Source organism: Mytilus galloprovincialis, chromosome 3 (assembly GCF_965363235.1).
Source record: "Mytilus galloprovincialis chromosome 3, xbMytGall1.hap1.1, whole genome shotgun sequence".
Lineage (NCBI taxonomy): Eukaryota > Metazoa > Mollusca > Bivalvia > Mytilida > Mytilidae > Mytilus > Mytilus galloprovincialis.
In genome coordinates, this window is record NC_134840.1 from 561,110 (window position 1) to 585,708 (window position 24,599).

Here is a 24,599-nt window from a genome sequence, read left to right on the forward strand (position 1 = left end):
ATACATTGTAATAGGAGATCATAGGAGACAAACGTATTGTAATCAGCAGGTTAAACAAATACGACACATTTACTTTATCTATGAATGAAATTAAGTAGAATAGTTGTATGATAAATGGAGGGGAAAGTAGCGTTAGTTACGGGCTCTACAAGTGGAATTGGTCTAGGGATTGCAAAGGAACTTCTTAAGAATGGATGTGAAGTTATTTTAACTGGTTCAAGAAGTAAAGAAAATGCAACAGCAGCTATAAATGAGGCCAAGGCAAGGTAAGATTATGTAACATTAATGGCATGTTCATTTATGTATGAGTTTAGTGTTCGTTTATAATGATGTTAATTTTGCTCGGTCTGCTTTGCAGACCTATTATTGAACTTCTGCTGTTGTCTGTTCTATGGTCGGGTTGTCTCTTTGACACATTCCCCATTTCCTCTCTCAATTTTATTCGTTCGATAGCATATAATAGTTAAAGACTTTTTTAATTTTTGTCTGCTCAGTCTTTAGCTATCTTTGCAGAAAATTGAGGGACTAGAATTATTCTTTATGCAGCTAAGTTTTTAGCTATCATTGCAGTGCAGTAGCAGAATATTTTGTTATGCTGCTCAGTCTTTATTTATCAGTGCAGTGATGTACCAGAATTTATGTGTATGCTGCTTGGACTTTAGCTGTCAGTGCAGTGGTGTACCATTATATATGTTTATGATGTTCGGTCTTTAGTTATCAGTGCAATGCAGTAGCAGAAAATAATTTTAAGCTACTAAGTCTTAAGCTATAAATACAATGGTGTACTAGAATTGATGTTTATGCTACTCAGTCTTAAGCTATCAATACAATGGTGTACTAGTATTGATGTTTATGCTACTAAGTCTTAAGCTATAAATACAATGGTGTACTAGAATTGATGTTTATGCTACTCAGTCTTAAGCTATAAATACAATGGTGTACTAGAATTGATGTTTATGCTACTCAGTCTTAAGCTATAAATACAATGGTGTACTATAATTGATGTTTATGCTACTCAGTCTTAAGCTATCAATACAATGGTGTACTAGAATTGATGTTTATGCTACTCTGTCTTAAGCTATCAATACAATGGTGTACTAGAATTGATGTCAATACAATGGTGTACTAGAATTGATGTTTATACTACTCTGTCTTAAGCTATCAATACAATGGTGTACTAGAATTGATGTTTATGCTACTCAGTCTTAAGCTATCAATACAATGGTGTACTAGAATTGATGTTTAAGCTACTCAGTCTTAAGCTATCAATACAATGGTGTACTAGAATTGATGTTTATGCTACTCAGTCTTAAGCTATCAATACAATGGTGTACTAGACTTGATGTTTATGCTACTCAGTCTTACGCTATCAATACAATGGTGTACTAGAAATGATGTTTATGCTACTCAGTCTGAAGCTATCAATACAATGGTGTACTAGAATTGATGTTTATGCTACTCAGTCTTAAGCTATCAATACAATGGTGTACTAGAATTGATGTTTATGCTACTCAGTCTTAAGGTATCAATACAATGGTGTACTAGAATTGATGTTTATACTACTCTGTCTTAAGCTATCAATACAATAGTGTACTGGAATTGATGTTTATGCTACTCAGTTTTAAGCTATCAATACAATGGTGTACTAGAATTGATGTTTATGCTACTCTGTCTTAAGCTATCAATACAATGGTGTACTAGAATTGATGTTTATGCTACTCAGTTTTAAGCTATCAATACAATGGTGTACTAGAATTGATGTTTATGCTACTCTGTCTTAAGCTATCAATACAATTGTGTACTAGAATTGATGTTTATGCTACTCTGTCTTAAGCTATCAATACAATGGTGTACTAGAAATGATGTTTATGCTACTCAGTCTGAAGCTATAAATACAATGGTGTACTAGAATTGATGTTTATGCTACTCAGTCTTAAGCTATCAATACAATGGTGTACTAGAATTGATGTTTATGCTACTCTGTCTTAAGCTATCAATACAATGGTGTACTAGAATTGATGTTTATGCTACTCTGTCTTAAGCTATCAATAGAATGGTGTACTAGAATTGATGTTTATGCTACTCTGTCTTCAGCTATAAATACAATGGTGTACTAGAATTGATGTTTATGCTACTCAGTCTTAAGCTATCAATACAATGGTGTACTAGAATTGATGTTTATACTACTCTGTCTTAAGCTATCAATACAATGGTGTACTAGAATTGATGTTTATGCTACTCTGTCTTAAGCTATAAATACAATGCTGTACTAGAATTGATGTTTATGCTACTCTGTCTTAAGCTATCAATACAATGGTGTACTAGAATTGATGTTTATGCTACTCTGTCTTAAGCTATCAATACAATGGTGTACTAAAATTGATGTTTATGCTACTCTGTCTTAAGCTATCAATACAATAGTGTACTAGAATTGATGTTTATGCTACTCAGTCTTAAGCTATAAATACAATGGTTTACTAGAATTGATGTTTATGCTACTCAGTCTTAAGCTATAAATATAATGGTGTACTAGAATTGATGTTTATGCTACTCTGTCTTAAGCTATCAATACAATAGTGTACTAGAATTGATGTTTATGCTACTCAGTCTTAAGCTATAAATACAATGGTGTACTAGAATTGATGTTTATGCTACTCAGTCTTAAGCTATCAATATAATGGTGTACTAGAATTGATGTTTATGCTACTCAGTCTTAAGCTATCAATACAATGGTGTACTAGAATTGTTGTTTATGCTACTTTGTCTTAAGCTATAAATACAATGGTGTACTAGAATTGGTGTTTAAGCTACTAAGTCTTAAGCTATCAAAACAATGGTGTACTAGAATTGATGTTTATACTACTCTGTCTTAAGCTATCAATACAATGGTGTACTAGAATTGATGTTTATGCTACTAAGTCTTAAGCTATCAATACAATGGTGTACTAGAATTGATGTTTATGCTACTAAGTCTTAAGCTATAAATACAATGGTGTACTAGAATTGATGTTTATGCTACTCTGTCTTAAGCTATAAATACAATGGTGTACTAGAATTGATGTTTATGCTACTTTGTCTTAAGCTATAAAAACAATGGTGTACTAGAATTGTTGTTTATGCTACTTTGTCTTAAGCTATAAATACAATGGTGTACTAGAATTGGTGTTTAAGCTACTAAGTCTTAAGCTATCAATACAATGGTGTACTAGAATTGATGTTTATACTACTCTGTCTTAAGCTATAAATACAATGGTGTACTAGAATTGATGTTTATGCTACTCAGTCTTAAGCTATCAATACAATGGTGTACTAGAATTGATGTTTATGCTACTCAGTCTTAAGCTATCAATACAATGGTGTACTAGAATTGATGTTTATACTACTCTGTCTTAAGCTATCAATACAATGGTGTACTAGAATAGATGTTTATGCTACTCAGTCTTAATCTATCAATACAATGGTGTACTAGAATTGATGTTTATGCTACTCAGTCTTAAGCTATCAATACAATGGTGTACCAGAATTGATGTTTAAGCTACTAAGTCTTAAGCTATCAATACAATGGTGTACTAGAATAGATGTTTATGCTACTCTGTCTTAAGCTATAAATACAATGGTGTACTAGAATTGGTGTTTAAGCTACTAAGTCTTAAGCTATCAATACAATGGTGTACTAGAATTGATGTTTAAGCTACTAAGTCTTAATCTATCAATACAATGGTGTACTAGAATTGATGTTTATGCTACTCAGTCTTAAGCTATCAATACAATGGTGTACTAGAATTGATGTTTATGCTACTCAGTCTTAAGCTATCAATACAATGGTGTACTAGAATTGATGTTTATGCTACTCTGTCTAAAGCTATAAATACAATGGTGTACTAGAATTGATGTTTATACTACTCTGTCTTAAGCTATCAATACAATGGTGTACTAGAATTGATGTTTATGCTACTCAGTCTTAAGCTATCAATACAATGGTGTACTAGAATTGATGTTTATGCTACTTTGTCTTAAGCTATAAATACAATGGTGTACTAGAATTGATGTTTTTGCTACTTTGTCTTAAGCTATCAATACAATGGTGTACTAGAATTGATGTTTACGCTACTCTGTCATAAACTATCAATACAATGGTGTATTAGAATTGATGTTTATGCTACTTTGTCTTAAGCTATTAATACAATGGTGTACTAGAATTGATGTTTATGCTACTCAGTCTTAAGCTATCAATACAATGGTGTACTAGAATTGATGTTTATGCTACTCTGTCTTAAGCTATCATTACAATGGTGTACTAGAATAGATGTTTATGCTACCCAGTCTTTAGCTAGCAGTGCAGTGATGTACCAGAATTGATGTTTTTGCTACTCAGTCTTAAGCTATCAATACAATGGTGTACTAGAATTGATGTTTATGCTACTCTGTCTTAAGCTATAAATACAATGGTGTACTAGAATTGATGTTTATGCTACTCTGTCTTAAGCTATCAATACAATGGTGTACTAGAATTGATGTTTATGCTACTTTGTCTTAAGCTATCAATACAATGGTGTACTAAAATTGATGTTTATGCTACTCAGTCGTAAGCTATCAGTACAATGGTGTACTAGAATTGATGTTTATGCTGCTCTGTCTTAAGCTATCAATACAATGGTGTACTAGAATTGATGTTGATGCTACTCAGTCTTAAGCTATCAATACAATGGTGTACTAGAATTGATGTTTATACTACTCTGTCTTAAGCTATCAATACAATGGTGTACTAGAATTGATGTTTATGCTACTCAGTCTTAAGCTATCAATACAATGGTGTACTAGAATTGATGTTTATGCTACTCTGTCTTAAGCTATCAATACAGTGGTGTACTAGAATAGATGTTTATGCTTCTCTGTCTTAAACTATCAGTGCAGTGGTGTTCAAGATCTAGAAAAGATGTTTATTTTGCTCGGTCTTATGTTATAAGTTCCGTGGTGTACCAGAATTAATGTTGATGCTGTTCGGTCTTCAGCTATCAGTCCAGGGTGTACCAGAATTGATGTTTATGCTGCTCGGTCTTTAGCTAGCAGTGCAGTGATGTACCAGAATTGATGTTTATGCTACCCAGTCTTCAGCTAGCAGTGCAGTGATGTACCAGAATTGATGTTTTTGCTACTCAGTTTTAAGCTATAAATACAATGGTGTACCAGAATTGATGTTTATGCTACTCAGTCTTAAGCTATCAATACAATGGTGTACTAGAATTGATGTTTATGCTACTCAGTCTTAAGCTATCAATACAATGGTGTACTAGAATTGATGTTTATGCTACTCAGTCTTAAGCTATCAATACAATGGTGTACTAGAATTGATGTTTATGCTACTCTGTCTTAAGCTATAAATACAATGGTGTACTAGAATTGATGTTTATGCTACTCTGTCTTAAGCTATCAATACAATGGTGTACTAGAATTGATGTTGATGCTACTCAGTCGTAAGCTATCAGTACAATGGTGTACTAGAATTGATGTTTATGCTGCTCTGTCTTAAGCTATCAATACAATGGTGTACTAGAATTGATGTTTATGCTACTCTGTCTTAAGCTATCAATACAATGGTGTACTAGAATTGATGTTTATACTACTCTGTCTTAAGCTATCAATACAATGGTGTACTAGAATTGATGTTTATGCTACTTTGTCTTAAGCTATCAATACAATGGTGTACTAGAATTGATGTTTATGCTACTCTGTCTTAAGCTATCAGTGCAGTGGTGTTCAAGATCTAGAAAAGATGTTTATTTTGCTCGGTCTTAAATTATCAGTTCAGTGGTGTACCAGAATTAATGTTGATGCTGTTCGGTCTTCAGCTATCAGTGCAGGGTGTACCAGAATTGATGTTTATGCTGCTCGGTTTTTAGCTAGCAGTGTTATGGTGTACAAGTATTAATGTTGATGCTGTTTGGTCTTTAGCTAGCAGTGCAGTGGTGTACCCAAGTAGATGTTTATGCTGCTCGGTCATTACTTATCAGTGCAGTGGTGTACAAGAACTGATGATTATTTTACTAAATCTTTAGCTATGAGGGCAGGGGATCTAACAAAATGAATGATTTTGCTGTTAGGTCTTTAACTATCACTGCAGTGGTGTAACCTTATGAAGGTTAATGCATCTCGGTCTTTAGCTATTACTGCAGTGGTGTACCAGAATTAATGTTAATGCTGCTTGGTCTTTAACCACCAGTTCAGTGGTGATACAGAAGTGATGTTTATGCTACCCAGTTTTTAGCTATCAGTGCAGTGGTGTACCAGAATTTATGTTTATGCTGATTGGTCTTTAGCTAGCAGTGCTATGGTGTTACTGTACCAGAGTTTATGTTTATGCTGATCGGTCTTTAGCTAGCAGTGCTATGGTGTTACTGTACCAGAGTTTATGTTTTTGCTGCTCGGTCTTTAGCTGTCAGTGCAGTGCTGATACAGAATGAATGCTTATGCTAGTCAGTTTTTAGCTGTCAGTACAGTGGTGTACCAGAATGAATGCTTATGCTGCTCGGTCTTTAGCTGTCAGTGCAGTGGTGATACAGAATGAATGCTTATGCTGCTCGGTCTTTAGCTATCAGTGCAGTGGTGTACCAGAATTTATGTTTATGCTGCTCAGTCTTTAGCTAGCAGTGCAGTGGTGTACCAGAGTTCATGTTTATGCTGCTCAGTCTTTAGCTGTCAGTGCAGGGATGATACAGAATGGATGTTTATGCTGGTCGGTCTTTAGCTGTCAGTGCAGTGATGTACCAGAATTGATGTTTTTGCTGTTCGGTCTTTAGCTAGCAGTGCAGTGATGTACCAGAGTTCGTGTTTATGCTGGTCGGTCTTTAGCTGTCAGTGCAGGGATGATACAGAATGGATGTTTATGCTGGTCGGTCTTTAGCTGTCAGTGCAGTGGTGTACCAGAATTGATGTTTTTGCTGTTCGATCTTTAGCTAGCAGTGCAGTGGTGTACCAGAGTTCGTGTTTATGCTGGTCGGTCTTTAGCTGTCAGTGCAGGGATGATACAGAATGGATGTTTATGCTGGTCGGTCTTTAGCTATCAGTGCAGTGGTGTACCAGAGTTCGTGTTTATGCTGCTCGGTCTTAAGCTGTCAGTGCAGTGGTGATACAGAATTTATTTTTATGCTGCTCGGTCTTTGGCTGTCAGTTGAGTGGTGTACCAGAATGGATGTTTATTCTGCTAACTCCCCCAGTACAGTGGCTATTGTGCTATACAAATTTTATATCCTTATAGAAGTATGTGAGTGTGCTCTATAGATTTATTGAAGTATCTGATTGAGCTTTATAAAGGTAATGTCCTTATAGAGGTATATGATTGTACTCTATAAAGTTTATTTCCTTATCGAAGTATATTATTGTGCTCTATAAAGGTTATTTCCTTATAGAAGTATGTGAGTGTGCTCTATGAAGGTTTAGTCCGTATAGAAGTATATGGTTGTGCTTTATAAAGGTTATTTCCTCATAGAAGTATGTGATTGTGCTTTATAAAGGTAATGTCTTTATAGAAGTATGTGATTGTGCTTTATAAAGGTTATTTCCTTATAGAAGTATATGATTGTACTCTATAAAGGTTATTTCCTTATAGAAGTATGTGATTGTCCTCTATAAAGGTTATCTTCTTATAGAAGTATATGATTGAGCTCTATAAAAGTTCTTTCCTTATAGAGGTATATGATTGAGCTCTATAAAGGTTATTTCTTATTGAGGTATATGATTGAGCTCTATAAAGAGTAGTTCCTTATAGAAGTATGTGATTGAGCTTTATAAAGGTTGTTTCCTTATAGAAGTATGTGATTGTACTCCATAAAGGTTATTTCCTTATAGAAGTATATGGTTGTACTCTATAAAGGTTATTTCCTTATAGAAGTATATGATTGAGCTTTATAAAGATAATGTCCTTTTAGAGGTATATGATTGTACTCTATAAAGTTTATTTCCTTATAGAGGTATATAATTGTGCTCTATAAAGGTTGTCTCCTTATAGAAGTATTTGGTTGTACTATATAAAGGTTGTTTCCTTATTGAAGTATATGATTGAGCTCTTTAAAGGGTAGTTCCTTATAAAAGTATATGGTTGTGCTTTATAAAGGTTAGTTCCTTATAGAAGTATGTGAGAGAGCTCTTTGAAGGTTTAGTCCGTATAGAAGTATGTGATTGAGCTCTATAAAGGTTATTTCCTTATAGAAGTATGTGATTGTGCTTTATAAAGGTTATTTCCTTATAGATGTATGTGATTGTGCTTTATAAAGGTTTTCTCCTTATAGAAGTATGTGGTTGTGCTCTATAAAGGTTATCTCCTTATAGAAGTATATGATTGAGCTCTATAAAGGTTATTTCCTTATAGAGGTATATGATTGAGCTCTATAAAGGTTATTTCCTTATTGAGGTATATGATTGAGCTCTATAAAGAGTAGTTACTTATAGAAGTATGTGATTGAGCTCTATAAAGGTTATTTCCTTATAGAAGTATGTGATTGTGCTTTATAAAGGTTATTTCCTCATAGAAGTATGTGATTGTGCTCTATAAAGGTTATTTCCTTATAGAAGTATATGATTGAGCTCTATAAAGGTTATTTCCTTATAGAAGTATGTGATTGTCCTCTATAAAGGTTATCTCCTTATAGAAGTATATGATTGAGCTCTATAAAGGTTATTTCCTTATAGAAGTATGTGGTTGTGCTCTATAAAGGTTATCTTCTTATAGAAGTATATGATTGAGCTCTATAAAAGTTCTTTCCTTATAGAGGTATATGATTGAGCTCTATAAAGGTTATTTCCTTATTGAGGTATATGATTGAGCTCTATAAAGAGTAGTTACTTATAGAAGTATGTGATTGAGCTCTATAAAGGTTATTTCCTTATAGAAGTATGTGATTGTGCTTTATAAAGGTTATTTCCTCATAGAAGTATGTGATTGTGCTCTATAAAGGTTATTTCCTTATAGAAGTATATGATTGTACTCTATAAAGGTTATTTCCTTATAGAAGTATGTGATTGTCCTCTATAAAGGTATCTCCTTATAGAAGTATATGATTGAGCTCTATAAAGGTTATTTCCTTATAGAAGTATGTGGTTGTGCTCTATAAAGGTTATCTTCTTATAGAAGTATATGATTGAGCTCTATAAAAGTTCTTTCCTTATAGAGGTATATGATTGAGCTCTATAAAGGTTATTTCTTATTGAGGTATATGATTGAGCTCTATAAAGAGTAGTTCCTTATAGAAGTATGTGATTGAGCTTTATAAAGGTTGTTTCCTTATAGAAGTATGTGATTATACTCCATAAAGGTTATTTCCTTATAGAAGTATATGGTTGTACTCTATAAAGGTTATTTCCTTATAGAAGTATATGATTGAGCTTTATAAAGATAATGTCCTTTTAGAGGTATATGATTGTACTCTATAAAGTTTATTTCCTTATAGAGGTATATAATTGTGCTCTATAAAGGTTGTCTCCTTATAGAAGTATTTGGTTGTACTCTATAAAGGTTGTTTCCTTATTGAAGTATATGATTGAGCTCTTTAAAGGGTAGTTCCTTATAAAAGTATATGGTTGTGCTTTATAAAGGTTAGTTCCTTATAGAAGTATGTGAGAGAGCTCTTTGAAGGTTTAGTCCGTATAGAAGTATGTGATTGAGCTCTATAAAGGTTATTTCCTTATAGAAGTATGTGATTGTGCTTTATAAAGGTTATTTCCTTATAGATGTATGTGATTGTGCTTTATAAAGGTTTTCTCCTTATAGAAGTATGTGGTTGTGCTCTATAAAGGTTATCTCCTTATAGAAGTATATGATTGAGCTCTATAAAGGTTATTTCCTTATAGAGGTATATGATTGAGCTCTATAAAGGTTATTTCCTTATTGAGGTATATGATTGAGCTCTATAAAGAGTAGTTCCTTATAGAAGTATGTGATTGAGCTTTATAAAGGTTGTTTCCTTATAGAAGTATGTGATTGTACTCTATAAAGGTTATTTCCTTATAGAAGTATATGGTTGTACTCTATAAAGGTTATTTCCTTATAGAAGTATATGATTGAGCTTTATAAAGGTAATGTCCTTATAGAGGTATATGATTGTACTCTATAAAGGTTAGTTCCTTATAGAAGTATGTGATTGTGCTTTATAAAGGTTGTTTCCTTATAGAAGTATGAGATTGTGCTCTATAAAGGTAATGTCCTTATAGAAGTATGTGATTGTGCTTTATAAAGGTTATTTCCTGATAGAAGTATGTGATTGTGCTTTATAAAGGTTATTTCCTTATAGAAGTATGTGATTGTGCTTTATAAAGGTTATTTCCTTATAGATGTATATGATTGTACTCTATAAAGGTTGTTTCCTTATTGAAGTATATGATTGAGCTCTTTAAAGGGTAGTTCCTTATAAAAGTATATGGTTGTGCTTTATAAAGGTTAGTTCCTTATAGAAGTATGTGAGAGAGCTCTTTGAAGGTTTAGTCCGTATAGAAGTATGTGATTGAGCTCTATAAAGGTTATTTCCTTATAGAAGTATGTGATTGTGCTTTATAAAGGTTATTTCCTTATAGATGTATGTGATTGTGCTTTATAAAGGTTTTCTCCTTATAGAAGTATGTGGTTGTGCTCTATAAAGGTTATCTCCTTATAGAAGTATATGATTGAGCTCTATAAAGGTTATTTCCTTATAGAGGTATATGATTGAGCTCTATAAAGGTTATTTCCTTATTGAGGTATATGATTGAGCTCTATAAAGAGTAGTTACTTATAGAAGTATGTGATTGAGCTCTATAAAGGTTATTTCCTTATAGAAGTATGTGATTGTGCTTTATAAAGGTTATTTCCTCATAGAAGTATGTGATTGTGCTCTATAAAGGTTATCTCCTTATAGAAGTATGTGATTGTGCTTTATAAAGGTTATTTCCTTATAGAAGTATATGATTGTACTTTATAAAGGTTATTTCCTTATAGAAGTATATGGTTGTACTCTATAAAGGTTATTTCCTTATAGAAGTATATGATTGAGCTTTATAAAGGTAATGTCCTTATAGAGGTATATGATTGTACTCTATAAAGGTTATTTCCTTATAGAGGTATATGATTGTACTCTATAAAGTTTATTTCGTTATAGAGGTGTATGATTGAGCTCTATAAAGGTTATTTCCTTATAGAGGTATATGATTGTACTCTATAAAGGTTATTTCCTTATAGAGGTATATGATTGTACTCTATAAAGATTATTTCCTTATAGAAGTATTATTATGATTGAGCTCCATAAAGGTTAGTTCCTTATAGAATTATATATATGATTGTACTACGTAAAGATTGTTTCATAATAGAGGTATGTGATTGAGCTCTATAAAGATTATTTCCTTATAGAAAGAAGTATGTGATTGAGCTCTATAAAGGTTTTGTCCGTATAGAAGTATATGATTGTGCTTTATAAAGGTTATTTCCTTATAGAAGTATATGATTGTGCTTTATAAAGGTTATTTCCTTATAGAAGTATATGATTGAGCTTTATAAAGGGTAGTTCCTTATTGAAGTATATGATTGAGCTTTATAAAGGGTAGTTCCTTATAGAAGTATGTGATTGTGCTTTATAAAGGTAATGTCCTTATTGAGGTAACTGATTGTCCTTTATAAAGGTTATTTCCTCATAGAAGTATGTGATTGTGCTTTATAAAGGTTATTTCCTTATAGAAGTGTGTGATTGTGACTATAAAGGTAATTTCCTTATAAAGGTATGTGATTGTGGTCTTTACAGGTAATGTCCTTATAGAGGTATATGATTGTACTCTATAAAGGTTATTTCCTTATAGAGGTATATGATTGTACTCTATAAAGTTTATTTCGTTATAGAGGTGTATGATTGAGCTCTATAAAGGTTATTTCCTTATAGAGGTATATGATTGTACTCTATAAAGGTTATTTCCTTATAGAGGTATATGATTGTACTCTATAAAGGTTATTTCCTTATAGAAGTATTATTATGATTGAGCTCCATAAAGGTTAGTTCCTTGTAGAATTATATATATGATTGTACTACGTAAAGATTGTTTCATAATAGAGGTATGTGATTGAGCTCTATAAAGATAATCTCATTATAGAAGTATGTGATTTTGCTCTATAGATTTATAGAAGTATCTGATTGTATAGAGTTTTTTTCCTTATAGAAGTATGTGATTGTGCTTTATAAAGGGTATATCCTTATAGAGGTATGTGATTGTGTTCTATAGAGGTTATTTCCTGATCGAGTGATACCACATTTTTTCTGATATATGTTATTTAATTTGTTAAAAGTAAAATCATTAAAAAATTGAACTCAGAGGAAAATACAAACTGGAATGTCTCTAATCAAATGGCAAAATCAAAAACTCAAACGTATCAAACGAATGGATCACAACTGTCATATTCCTGACTTGGTACATGCTTTTCTTATATAAAAAATGGTGGATTGAACGTAGTGTTAAAGCTAGCTAAACCTCACACATGTATGACAGTCGCATCAAATTCCATTATATTGACCAACGATGTGTAAACAAATATAACCAGATATAATAGGTAAAAATGGCGGTTATAGAATTATCAGATGACTCTTTAAAAGCTATTACTTGAAAATATAGTAGAATGTGATTATACTCTATAAATAATATTTCCTTTAAAGAAAGTAGTCTGAGATTGTGATCTATCTTAATAGGCAGCATCTTACATTTGTTGTTCATTTTACTGACATTTTTAATATGAAATATGTGATGACAATTTCAGTGGATCCGTTGTGCATTACATACAGTGTGACTTGTCTTCTAAGGTAGATACCCTGTGTAATGAAGTAGATAAGATATATCCTGGTGGGATCGACATACTAGTTAACAATGCAGGTAATTATAAAGTGTGACTTGTCTTGTGTAAAGAAGTAGATAAGATATATCCAGGTGGGATCAACATACTAGTTAACAATGCAGGTAATCATACAGTGTGACTTGTCTTGTAAGGTAGATACCCTGTGTAATGAAGTAGATAAGATATATCCTGGTGGTATCGACATACTAGTTAACAATGCAGGTAATTATACAGTGTGACTTGTCCTGTCAGGTAGATACCCTGTGTGACGTGTCCTGTCAGGTAGATACCCTGTGTGACTTGTCCTGTCAGGTAGATACCCTGTGTGACGTGTCCTGTCATGTAGATACCCTGTGTGACGTGTCCTGTCAGGTAGATACCCTGTGTGACGTGTCCTGTCAGGTAGATACCCTGTGTGACGTGTCCTGTCAGGTAGATACCCTGTGTGACGTGTCCTGTCAGGTAGATACCCTGTGTGACGTGTCCTGTCAGGTAGATACCCTGTGTGACTTGTCCTGTCAGGTAGATACCCTTTGTGACTTGTCCTGTCAGGTAGATACCATGTGCATTTTTAAGCTCGAGGCCTCGTAACAGGTAAGCTTTGTTTGCATTGGTTTTAGATAAGGGATCGTTTTTCTCGTACGCAAATGTGAACTGGGCATCTTGATGACATATCAGTTTTCTAGTTAAACTCGGGATACTTTTGTCATGCATAGAACTTTTAGAAACACGCTACTATACACTTAATCTTAAAAGTTTAAGCTTTTCTAATGCGAATTGTTATATTTTGCTAGTAATTCTTTCGTGAAAATCGCTGATCTAGTTTTTTCTTCATGCACGAAATATTTCATCCGGAGAAAATACAAAAATATATAGTAAAATTATGAAACTACTATCACGATTTAACAACGTTTAGAGTACTTCGACTCCTCTCAATAATTCCGTTTTCAAAAGCAGCTGCTCGCTTACAATGTGCATTTAACATAAATTAACAAGTAAACAAAGAAATTGTCAAAGTGTGAATATACAACTGAATTTTTTTTTTTTATCATTATTTCATCAGGTATCAATTTTGTGAAATATATCGATGAATATCCAGTAGAAAAATGGAACGAGTTGATAGCAATAAATCTAACTGCTCCTTTCTTATTGATTAGACATTGTCTGCCAAAAATGAGGAATAAACGTAAGTATTTTACAAACAATTAATCAACGATTTTCACCCATTTTTTATGAAAAATACACTTTGAGAAATTGTTTTGCTCTCATTCATACCCTTCTTAGTTCCTTTATAAACAATTCATCCACATCTATATATTTCAATTTTTGCTCTGAAACATAGTATGATTTGAAAATGCAAACACCTAAAACTGTCAAAAAATAGTTAAAACCATAATAACCTTTATCTGATATTTTGTATCCAAATACTAATTGTTTAACTGATATCTTATTTTTAAAATTGAGTCGTGCACTTTATCCCAAATGTCTTTTAAAAAAGAACATGTTATAAAGAAATGAAAGTAATCTTCCTCTTCTGTTTGACAAAAATTACATTTACTATTAGAAGAAATTTTCCATTTAAAAAGTAATTGCTTTGTGGGAATAATATAATCTAACAGTTTCCACCTAAACATTTTCATCTTATTCTCTCTTAAAAATTTAAATATAAAATCGTTTTCGAATGACATATTTGGCTTGCTATCTAACTTTAAATTTCTTGTCCAAATATTAATACCAATTGGCTGTGTATATTTTTGATATACTAGACTATTATATAACATTTTATTATAGATATCTTTTGCTTGTATTTGTTCATTTCCCCATCTCAAATTATCCTTATTGATACTGATTTTACTCTTTGAATACTTTTCTTTAATAAGAACTTGTTGCCATTCCTTTGGGATGGATGTTTTAATATTGTAAACTCTGCAATCCAATTAGACTTATTGCTTAATTTTTCTAAAATGAAAACTTCTGATAACTTTCCCTCACGATCAAGTATGTCGTTGATATAAATCAAAACACTTGCTACCAAGTTTTGAAAGAACAAACTTTTGTTACAATGTTTAACGTATCTATTTCCCGAAATAATCTGTTTTCTAATATTTAAAAAATGATCTTTAAATTGTGTAAAATCTCCCCCTGTTTTCACCAAGCTTGAAATTACTTGCAAATAAAAGTTTGGTATATTTTCAAATTCTTTATGTGATTTAACATTATCTAAATTCATGTTAAAGACAAGATATTTTTTCCCAGATTGATGAAATATTTGGTAGGAATAATTTTCCAGTTCGGCATAGTGGTTGAATTAAATTTGGAATCAGTGATGTAAAATAGCTATCAAAATCAACCATTTTTAAACCCCCTTTTTGATAACCGCCAATAAGTGTGTTTCTTTTTACTTTGTCATTTTTACCTTCCCAAATATATTTAAAACAACAACTTTCAATCTCTTTTATGTATTACAAAAATGTAAATTTAGGTAAGATCAAAGATTTTATAATTAATATTCAATTGTAGTTAATTTTCTATTTTTCCATTCCTTAAGAAAGGATTTCATTTTATCAATTTTAGGTTCCCAATTTAACTTTTGACCAAAATAAATCCCTTAGGCTTTAACTGGTTTGTCCGTCCAGCGTATTCCCTCAATTTTATCTTTACTATGCTTAAGCGCCCCTATCCATATTCCTTCTGTTTTACTACGATTTAATCTCAGACCTGAGAAAGAACCAACCGTTTCTTTTATATTCATAGCATTTGATATGTCGGTTTTTGAACTACATATTGTTGGTTATGTACTGCTGTTGAGTAATATGACAAGTAATCGTTAGGAACCAAGGGCGTACGTGCCCGTTGTCAATTAAATTAACAACGTTAACGTCGTCATAGGTAAAATAGCGATATGTAGATTATCATTGGTATTCTCAACTCGATTGAGCCGTACCGGCTGTAGCGACAGAACCGATCTCGTTGAGATGATCAACAATAATCTATAAATACTGGTTTGTTGTGTACATTACAGGTTGGGGAAGAATAATCAACATATCGTCAGTGCAGGGCACAATAAGCGCTCCAGGAAAAGCTCCGTATGCAACATCAAAACATGGAATAATTGGTCTTACAAAGGCAAGTTTTTTTTTATTGAGGAGCGATTTAAATTAGGTTTTGAAGAAAATTTCGACATTTAATAATGAACACATCTTATTTTGGTCGATAATTCCATCAATAAGACATGTATATATTTGAAGTCTTGTTCTACATAATTGGTCTTACCACCTCAGTATCTCCCATAGAGATCACATAAATGTCACAACACCACACTATCTCCTATACAGATCACAACAATGTCAAACCACCTCGTTATCTCTAAAAAAAGATGACATAAATGGCTTACCACCTCACCATATAACATAAAGATCACATAAATGTCTAACCACCTCACTATCTCCCATACACGTCACATAAATGTCTAACCACCTCACTATCTCCCATACACGTCACATAAATGTCTAACCACCTCACTATCTCACATACAAATCACATAAATGTCTAACCACCTCACTATCTCCCATACAGATCACATAAATATCTAACCACCTCACTATCTCACATACACGTCACATAAATGTCTAACCACCTCACTATCTCACATACAAATCACATAAATGTCTAACCACCTCCCTATCTCACATACAAATCACATAAATGTCTAACCACCTCACTATCTCACATACAAATCACATAAATGTCTAACCACCTCACTATCTCCCATACAGATCACATAAATATCTAACCACCTCACTATCTCACATACACGTCACATGAATGTCTAATCACCTCACTATCTCCCATACACGTCACATAGATGTCTAACCACCTCACTATATCCCATACAGATCACATAAATGTCTAACCACCTCACTATCTCCCATACAGATTACATAAATGTCTAACCACCTCACTATCTCCCATACAGATCACATAAATGTCTAACCACCTCACCATATAACATACAGATCACATAAATGTCTAACTTTCTCACTATCTCACATACAGATCACATGAATGTCTAACCACCTCACTATCTCACATACAGATCACATGAATGTCTAACAACCTCACCTTCTCCCATACAGATTACTTAAATGTCTAACCACCTCACCATATAACATACAGATCACATAAATGTCTTACCACCTCACTTTCTCCCATACAGATTACTTTATGTCTAACCATCTCACTATCTCCCAGACAGATCACACACATGTCTAACCACCTCACTATCTCCCATACAGATCACATACATGTCTAACCACCTCACTATCTCCAATAGAGATCACAGACATGTTTAACCACCTCACTATCTCACATAGATCACACAAAAGTGTAACCACCTCACTATCTCACACATCTCTATCTCCCATACACGTCACATAAATGTCTAACCACCTCACTATCTCCCATACAGATCACATAAATGTCTAACCACCTCACAATCTCCCATACAGATCACATAAATGTCTAACCACCTCACTATCTCACATACACATCACAGAATGGTCTAACCACCTCAGTATCTCCACTACAGATCACATAAAGGTCTAACCACCTCACCATATAACATACAGATCACATAAATATCTAACCATCTCACTATCTCACAAACATATCCCATGAATGTCTAACCACCTCACTATCTCACATACAGATAGCATGAATGGCTTACCACCTCACTTTCTCCCAAACACATTATATAAATGTCCAACATCTCACCATATAACATACAGATCACATAAATGTCTTACCACCTCACTTTCTCCCATACAGATTACATACATGTCTAACCATCTCACTATCTCCCATACATATAGACATGTTTAACCACCTCCTCACTATCTCACATACAGATCACATAAAAGTGTAACCACCTCACTATCTCACATACAGATCAAATACATGTCTAACCATCTCACTATCTCCCGTACGGATCACAAACATGTTCAACCATCTCACTATCTCCCATACACGTCACATAAATGTCTAACCACCTCACTATCTCCCATACAGATCACATAAATGTCTAACCACCTCACAATCTCCCATACAGATCACATAAATGTCTAACCACCTCACTATCTCCCATACAGATCACATAAATGTCTAACCACCTCACTATATCTGATGCAGGTCATATAAATATTTAACCTTCTCACTATCTCTAATACTTATCACATAATTATTAAGCCACCTTTTTATCTCCAATTCGTGTAAAATAAATGTCTTACCCTCTCATAAAATACAATACCGGTCAACATGCAGAGTACTGGTACTTTAGAAAAGTTACTTTTGTAAAGCATGGTCATTGGAGGAAGAAAACAACACGACTTCACAATTAGAAATTACTTTTGAAATAATTTTTAAGAACATGTGTTGATTTGACCTCTCATTGTTTCTTCACAGGGCGTGGCTCTTGAGGTAGCGGCTCAAGGTATAACAGTGAATGCTATCAGTCCAGCTTGGGTTGACACTCCATGTAAGTTCAACTTAAGATAATAACAATGTTTTTCCGAGCTCTAAGAACTGGATATTTTAGAATAGTTATACAATAAGTCTATAATGCATAAGAAGCAGTAAAAGAAGTATGAAATTATAGGCTTTCACATAAGGCTTTCACATAAAGAAACCATTCAGATATGCACTCTTATGGTCTCGGAATGTGGGAACCTCTGGAAACCGATAAGGGTCATTTGAAAAATATCATGTGTGTTGTAATTACGTCCACATATTATTTCGTAATAGCGAAATCGCTTTGTCGTGATAACGACATTTATCAGATACTTCATGCCTAATACAATGCTTTTTCATATGTGTAACGACCAAAAGAAAATGAGCCGATGTTGCACACCCGGTCTGATAATCCCGTATAAAAACAATGACGTCTCTACACGAGCTGATATAGCCGTTTCGGATCGGGCAAAATAACTATATCAGCTTCCGAAGTCAACCTTCTTTATTTTCGGAAGTACTAAGTATATGATAAAATTAAAGATTAATACCTGGCCTTTTCCATATCGGCCCGGGTATTATCATTTGGCCCATATCAGCACCTCAACTACGTCTCTGGCTGATATGGGAGTCTCGGGATGAAACCCGGGCCAATATTGAAAAGGCCATGTATTGATCTCTATATTATGTCGTAATAACGACATTGCTATGTTGTAATAATGACGTTGGTATTTCGTCTTATCTTGTACTTTGACTAAATAACATATGATTTTTACCGTTTGATAAGAGCATAAAATTATCGTAAATTTCATAATTTTCAAATTGGTGGGCTTGTCAATATATGTTCCTTTTGGAACAGATGTTCTATGCCATTTATTCCGTTAGGAAAATTTACTGTAATATTTATTCTGATGAAAAGTTTACCACATGCTTCGAATATTATCAAATGCCTTTCCGCAACGTTATCGCATGGCATTCCGATTATATTCGACAAATTCTGGAAAAAACACATCAATGGTACTTTTCAGTAAAAAAAAACATTACAAAGTAGGGTACAAAACAATTATTTGGATACAGGAAAGGATATTGTGTAAAATTCAATTGTGTGATTGATTTTAATATCATTTCAGATATATCTTTGCGAAAATAAGATAGTATACTTAACATTGAGTTTTCAGTGAAAAGATTAAATAAAATTTGATGCAATTTTTATATACTAAAATAGTAATATACACTATCAAGACTTAGGTGGTCGGAGTTACCGGACTAATATTAAAAGACCCTGTATTGATTTCTATATATTATGTCACGACATAGTCCTATGATATAAGATTCTGCAGGTTCATATCATTTACATTCAACGTTTTTTATCGATCAATGTTGAACCATCTATTTTTCGTAGTGGATTCCCAACGAATTGCCGTTCAAAGTTCCCACCAAAATTCGTTGGGAATCCACCACGAGAAAATGGATGGTTCCAATAAGACTCTGAGGTTAAACATTGATAGTAAAAAAAAAATATCCGATAAAAAACGTTGAATGTAAATGATATGAACCTGCAGAGTCTTATATTATAGGACTAGTCACGACATTGCTATGTTGAAATAATGACGTTTCTATTTCGTTATATCGTTATAATGATATCGTTATGTTGTAGTTACGACATCGCTATGACATGATTACGACAACCTTATCGTCGTCAATTTTTGAGTTGATCGGAAATACAAAATGGCCGCAATGGGAACAATATATTTATCTTCCTTTTGAGACCAATTCACTGGTATTAAAGAGATAATCGTAACTGGAATTACGACTATCCCAATATGCAGCTGAGTAACTATTAACAAAAACATGCTACATTTGAGAAAAATGACTGTAAACATTTTACCTATATCTGCCGTCGCCATATTGGGATAGTCGTAATTCCAGTTACGATTATTGGAAAATGACGCTTTCAGGAGCATGTTTCCGATACTATTGACCTGAACTTCCATTACATTTCTCTGCCTTCCGCGCTTGGTTCGTATTTATCTTCCATTACATGTCTCCGCCTACCGCGCTTGGTTTCGTATTTTACTACTTTACATACAAACTGGAATCTGCTTGTATTATCATTATTGTGTAGTAATCAACCGGGAATCAGTTTACATACTTTATTTACAGAATAAAACATTTTGACATATTCATATGTTATTAAATGGTATTTTGAGCGTACCCTTTGTTATATTTTTCATATTTATCAAAGCTTTCGCTTTTATCTACGTAATAAACAAACAGATCCGTTTTGACATGGTTCTGGACTTTTCACACACCAATGATCAGCTATCGCTAGACAAAATAGTTCTCCTAAATAATGTCAGCCTTTCTTACCATTTCAACTTAACAACCATTTAAAAAGTATTAATCGGAATCATCTTGACACCCATTGGATAGATACTGGTCTTTATTTAGATTTACGAAGTTTTGAATAATCGGAAATTAATTATACTAACGCCGTATGAATCTTCTGATGACTCTGGTCCTTCTTATTACCAGAAAGATCGAAGTGTACCAACACGATATTGTTAAGATACTCATAAATCTATTTTTATAACTTTATTGATTATGTGAAGTAAAACAAAAACATTGTTAGAACATTAAAGATATATTAATCGGGGGAAAACTTGATAGTCGTTTCGTTTTACAAAAATATAATGTGTCCGTGTTGGTCCACTTTCTACTGGTTATAATACAGATCGAAGTACCAGAAATATTGCGACTGTTCACTTTCTCAGGATAAATGTATTTATCGATCGGGCTAGTGGTTAACGACGCAGACTGCGGCCCGACTCGAGGTTTGTTTACAAAGTTACAGCAACAGAGTCTGTAACCGACTGTATCTGTATGACATGTGTGTCGATATCGATGCTGGCTTTGAAGCTCTCTACGTTTCAGTGATGCGTGCACAACTGTTAACGGTGTGACTGTCGTCTAGCTGATTCGACGCGATCACTGTCTTTCAAATGATGAGTTTGAATATTGTACGGTGTTTTATTTGGTGGAATGTCAATACACTCACAGTTATAGTTATTCTTCACGTGCTTAATTCCACAATAATTGTTGCGTGGTATCCTTTGAATTTCTCTGCAGTTATGGTTCTCTTCGGACATGCTTTTTTGAGGAATTCGTCTGGTTCAAGGGACGTTCAATAGCCTGATCAGCCCCTCAACTACTTTTTACATTAATACTTACTTTGGCTTCAACGCCTTGTCTGGAGATCTTGTAGTTCAAATCTGGCAAGCATTTTGGAGACGTATCCATCCTCTCTTGGCTTGTAATCTCTGGTAATAAATTTTGCCGCTTGACATGTATCCTTTCAAGCTTGTTTATTTTTGTTACCGGGCAGGGGTCGCATTCTATGGCTCCATATTAAATTATAAGATCCACTCCTAAAGGTCTAGTTCATTGTTCTAATCTGACACAAATTTCAATAACTGGAATGCCACCCAAGTTGAATATATGGTGAACCACTATAACAGCATAATTACTTGGAATTGTGTTTAATACCATGATGGTTCAATGGCATACAGAGGCAGATTTAGAAAAAAATCAGTTGATTATATAGGGAATCCCTAAAGCGTGACGGGAGCGGGCCCCCTCTTAGGCAGCCAGCGGGCCCCCACTAATGAAAATTTCTAGATCCGCCACTGGCATAAACTTAAATGGAGACAGAAATTTGACATGAAAGATGGTGGGTTAGTGCAAAATAAAAAAAAAACTAGCTTACTATGATACATGGTTAAAGAATGAATATCAATTATATGGGTCAAGGGCAAAGTTGTTATAAAATATCAATATGGCAGAGAAGTGGTTTCAAGTTTCATATAAAGCGACCCGACTGACATGAAATAAAAAATCAAAGGAGTATCCCTATTTGTCTAATCTTCAAGGTGAAATAAAACTAGTATATTAACAATATTATGCTATTGTGTAAATCTACAGAAATAGAATTTGCATCAAGTAACAGAAATAACTATGTCACTAGTAACTTATATTATTTAATGAGTATGTGGGTAATTAGTCCTATAGCATATGACCTCGGGAGCATTATTTACTATTTCTATTTACTGTTCTGATAAAAAAAAAAATTACTAACATGTGCCACACTTCGCATTCAAAAAAAAATAAAGAAATGAAAATATCAGTATAAAAAGTTAAAAATTGAATAAGAATGCGAAGTCATATGTTATAGGACTAGTGGGGTATAAGAGCTTGTTACAACAGGCTCTTCATAATCATTTGGTTTGAAAATGATACTAGCTACATGTAGAAGTCTGTATTCTTGATTTAGAAAAATGTAATTGCAAGAAAAAAATTACACATTACTTGGAATACTTTAGACCATTCGAATAGTCTTTATTTAGTATGTACAAAAGAACAGCCAGTAGTCATTGGATATTGTAGATCATTTAAATAGTCTTGACCTATTTATTAGTACAAAAGAACAGCTAGTAGTCATTGGATATTAAAGATCATTCCAGTAGTCTTGACCTATTTATTTGCACAAACAAGAACCAGCCAGTAGTCATTGGATACTGTAGATCATTCAGGTAGTCTTGACTCTTGACCTATTAATTTGTACTAAAACAACAGTCAGTTGTCATCTTCACTTCACACACACACATACACATATACGATTATCAATTATATGCTTATGAGACATGTTGCAATGTTAAACTTATTACGGTATGTGAAAATCAAGACTTGCATAAAAAATATCCCAATATTAGAGGCAGTGGCGTCATTTTTCCTCAGAACTTTCAGCTCTTTGATCTCTTTAATACCAGTGAATTAATCAGAATTAAAATCAAACTTGGTATAGGTGTTTACTATAAAAATCCTACGCTAGTGTTGTTACTTTGTTACTAAGTGGTAAAAACACATGGCCGCCAAGGGACTTTGAAGATTCGATTTTTAAGAATCTTCTTCTCAAGAATCACTGAAGGGATTGAGTTTATTAATAAACTTAGAATATTAGTTCCTTAACAAGAGTTGTAACGTTTTGAGCTGATCAGAAATTAAAAACAAATGGCCACCAGTGAGGGCAAAGTTTGTATTGAGGTCCTATCGTAAATATATTCATCTTATTTTTGAGTGTAATGAACACTGAATTCAATCAAGCTAAATATTAAAGATTTTTTACTATGTCTTGTACATCATAGAACTTTACGTTATACACGTCTAATGAGACCTAGTTGAACAATTGAGCGATTCAGGCTTCTTGGAGCATGTTTAACATAATATACCTAAAGAAGATGAGTATCATACCGAGGGATGCTTACTATCGCTTGTCGTCCGTCGTCATCTGTTGGATGTTGGTTTTGATTAAGGTGTTTTAAAGAGAGAAAAGAAGGTATTATTTCTTCTTTGGTCTTGAATTTTCCTTGCAAATTTCTACCGCTGTTGTTGTCTTACTTTTGATTTACATGGATTCTGGAACTAAACTTGATTTACAAATATAACTTCTTTTGTTTCAGTGGTGCAAGTCCAGTTTGAAAAGTATGCACGTGAAAACAACATTTCAGTCGATAAAACAAAGGTAAAGCATTCCATATTATACAAAGTTATAAGTGGAGGTTTGGAATGAAAATCTTCATCTTGATTTGACCACATTGGAGACTTAAAAAAAGGGGTGGGGGTGTTGTAACATCAAAGTTCAAAAGTTCTCTTATTATAATTATCACAACAACATATTTTAAATAGTAACATTGTGTTATGCTCGTTGCATTTGTTGCAGAATGATAGAAAGGCCGCCATAAAAAGAAGCTATCACATGATTATGAATTTTACTAAAACTTTACCTGGGAAAGACTTTTTTTAGAAAAGATTTACTTATTATGTGGAAATATTCGGAGATCTTTAAAGAAAGTCATTCAATACAGAACGAAAACTTCACACATCGTTGCATGGTAATAATCAGTCCTATCAATGCCTTGTAATTAATGAATTTTATATATGCGATATTAAGATTCAATAATAAAACATAATGTTTAAGTGAAATGATCATTACAGGAGATATGCCTTATACAGACCTACCGCACAAATTATATAACACATATTTAAATTAAATAGTGAATCATTAATCTTTCAGGAGATATTCTCTGAAAAGACGCAGCCTACCAATAATATATCACACGTTTAAGTGAAATAGTGAATCAATTCTCATTTCGTGAGATATTCTCTAAAAAGACGCTGCCTAGCAATAATATATATATCACAC

General features: G+C 33.3%; 1 protein-coding gene across 4 annotated transcripts in view; it reads left to right on the top strand.

Moving 5' to 3' along the window:
• The window catches only part of LOC143066891 (D-beta-hydroxybutyrate dehydrogenase-like), a 30,599-nt gene continuing 6,000 nt past the window's right edge, over positions 1 to 24,599 (top strand). For 3 of the 4 annotated variants that reach the window (XM_076239707.1, XM_076239708.1, XM_076239709.1), the window contains exons 1-6: positions 1 to 266; positions 12,761 to 12,873; positions 13,899 to 14,021; positions 15,858 to 15,961; positions 18,296 to 18,368; positions 23,857 to 23,918. In XM_076239707.1, coding sequence (XP_076095822.1) covers positions 115 to 266; positions 12,761 to 12,873; positions 13,899 to 14,021; positions 15,858 to 15,961; positions 18,296 to 18,368; positions 23,857 to 23,918 — 627 coding nt within the window. In that variant the 5' untranslated portion in view covers positions 1 to 114. Of the gene's footprint in view, positions 267 to 12,760; positions 12,874 to 12,936; positions 13,058 to 13,898; positions 14,022 to 15,857; positions 15,962 to 18,295; positions 18,369 to 23,856; positions 23,919 to 24,599 lie in introns of those variants that run through there. The other variant, XM_076239710.1, reaches the window with a different exon arrangement.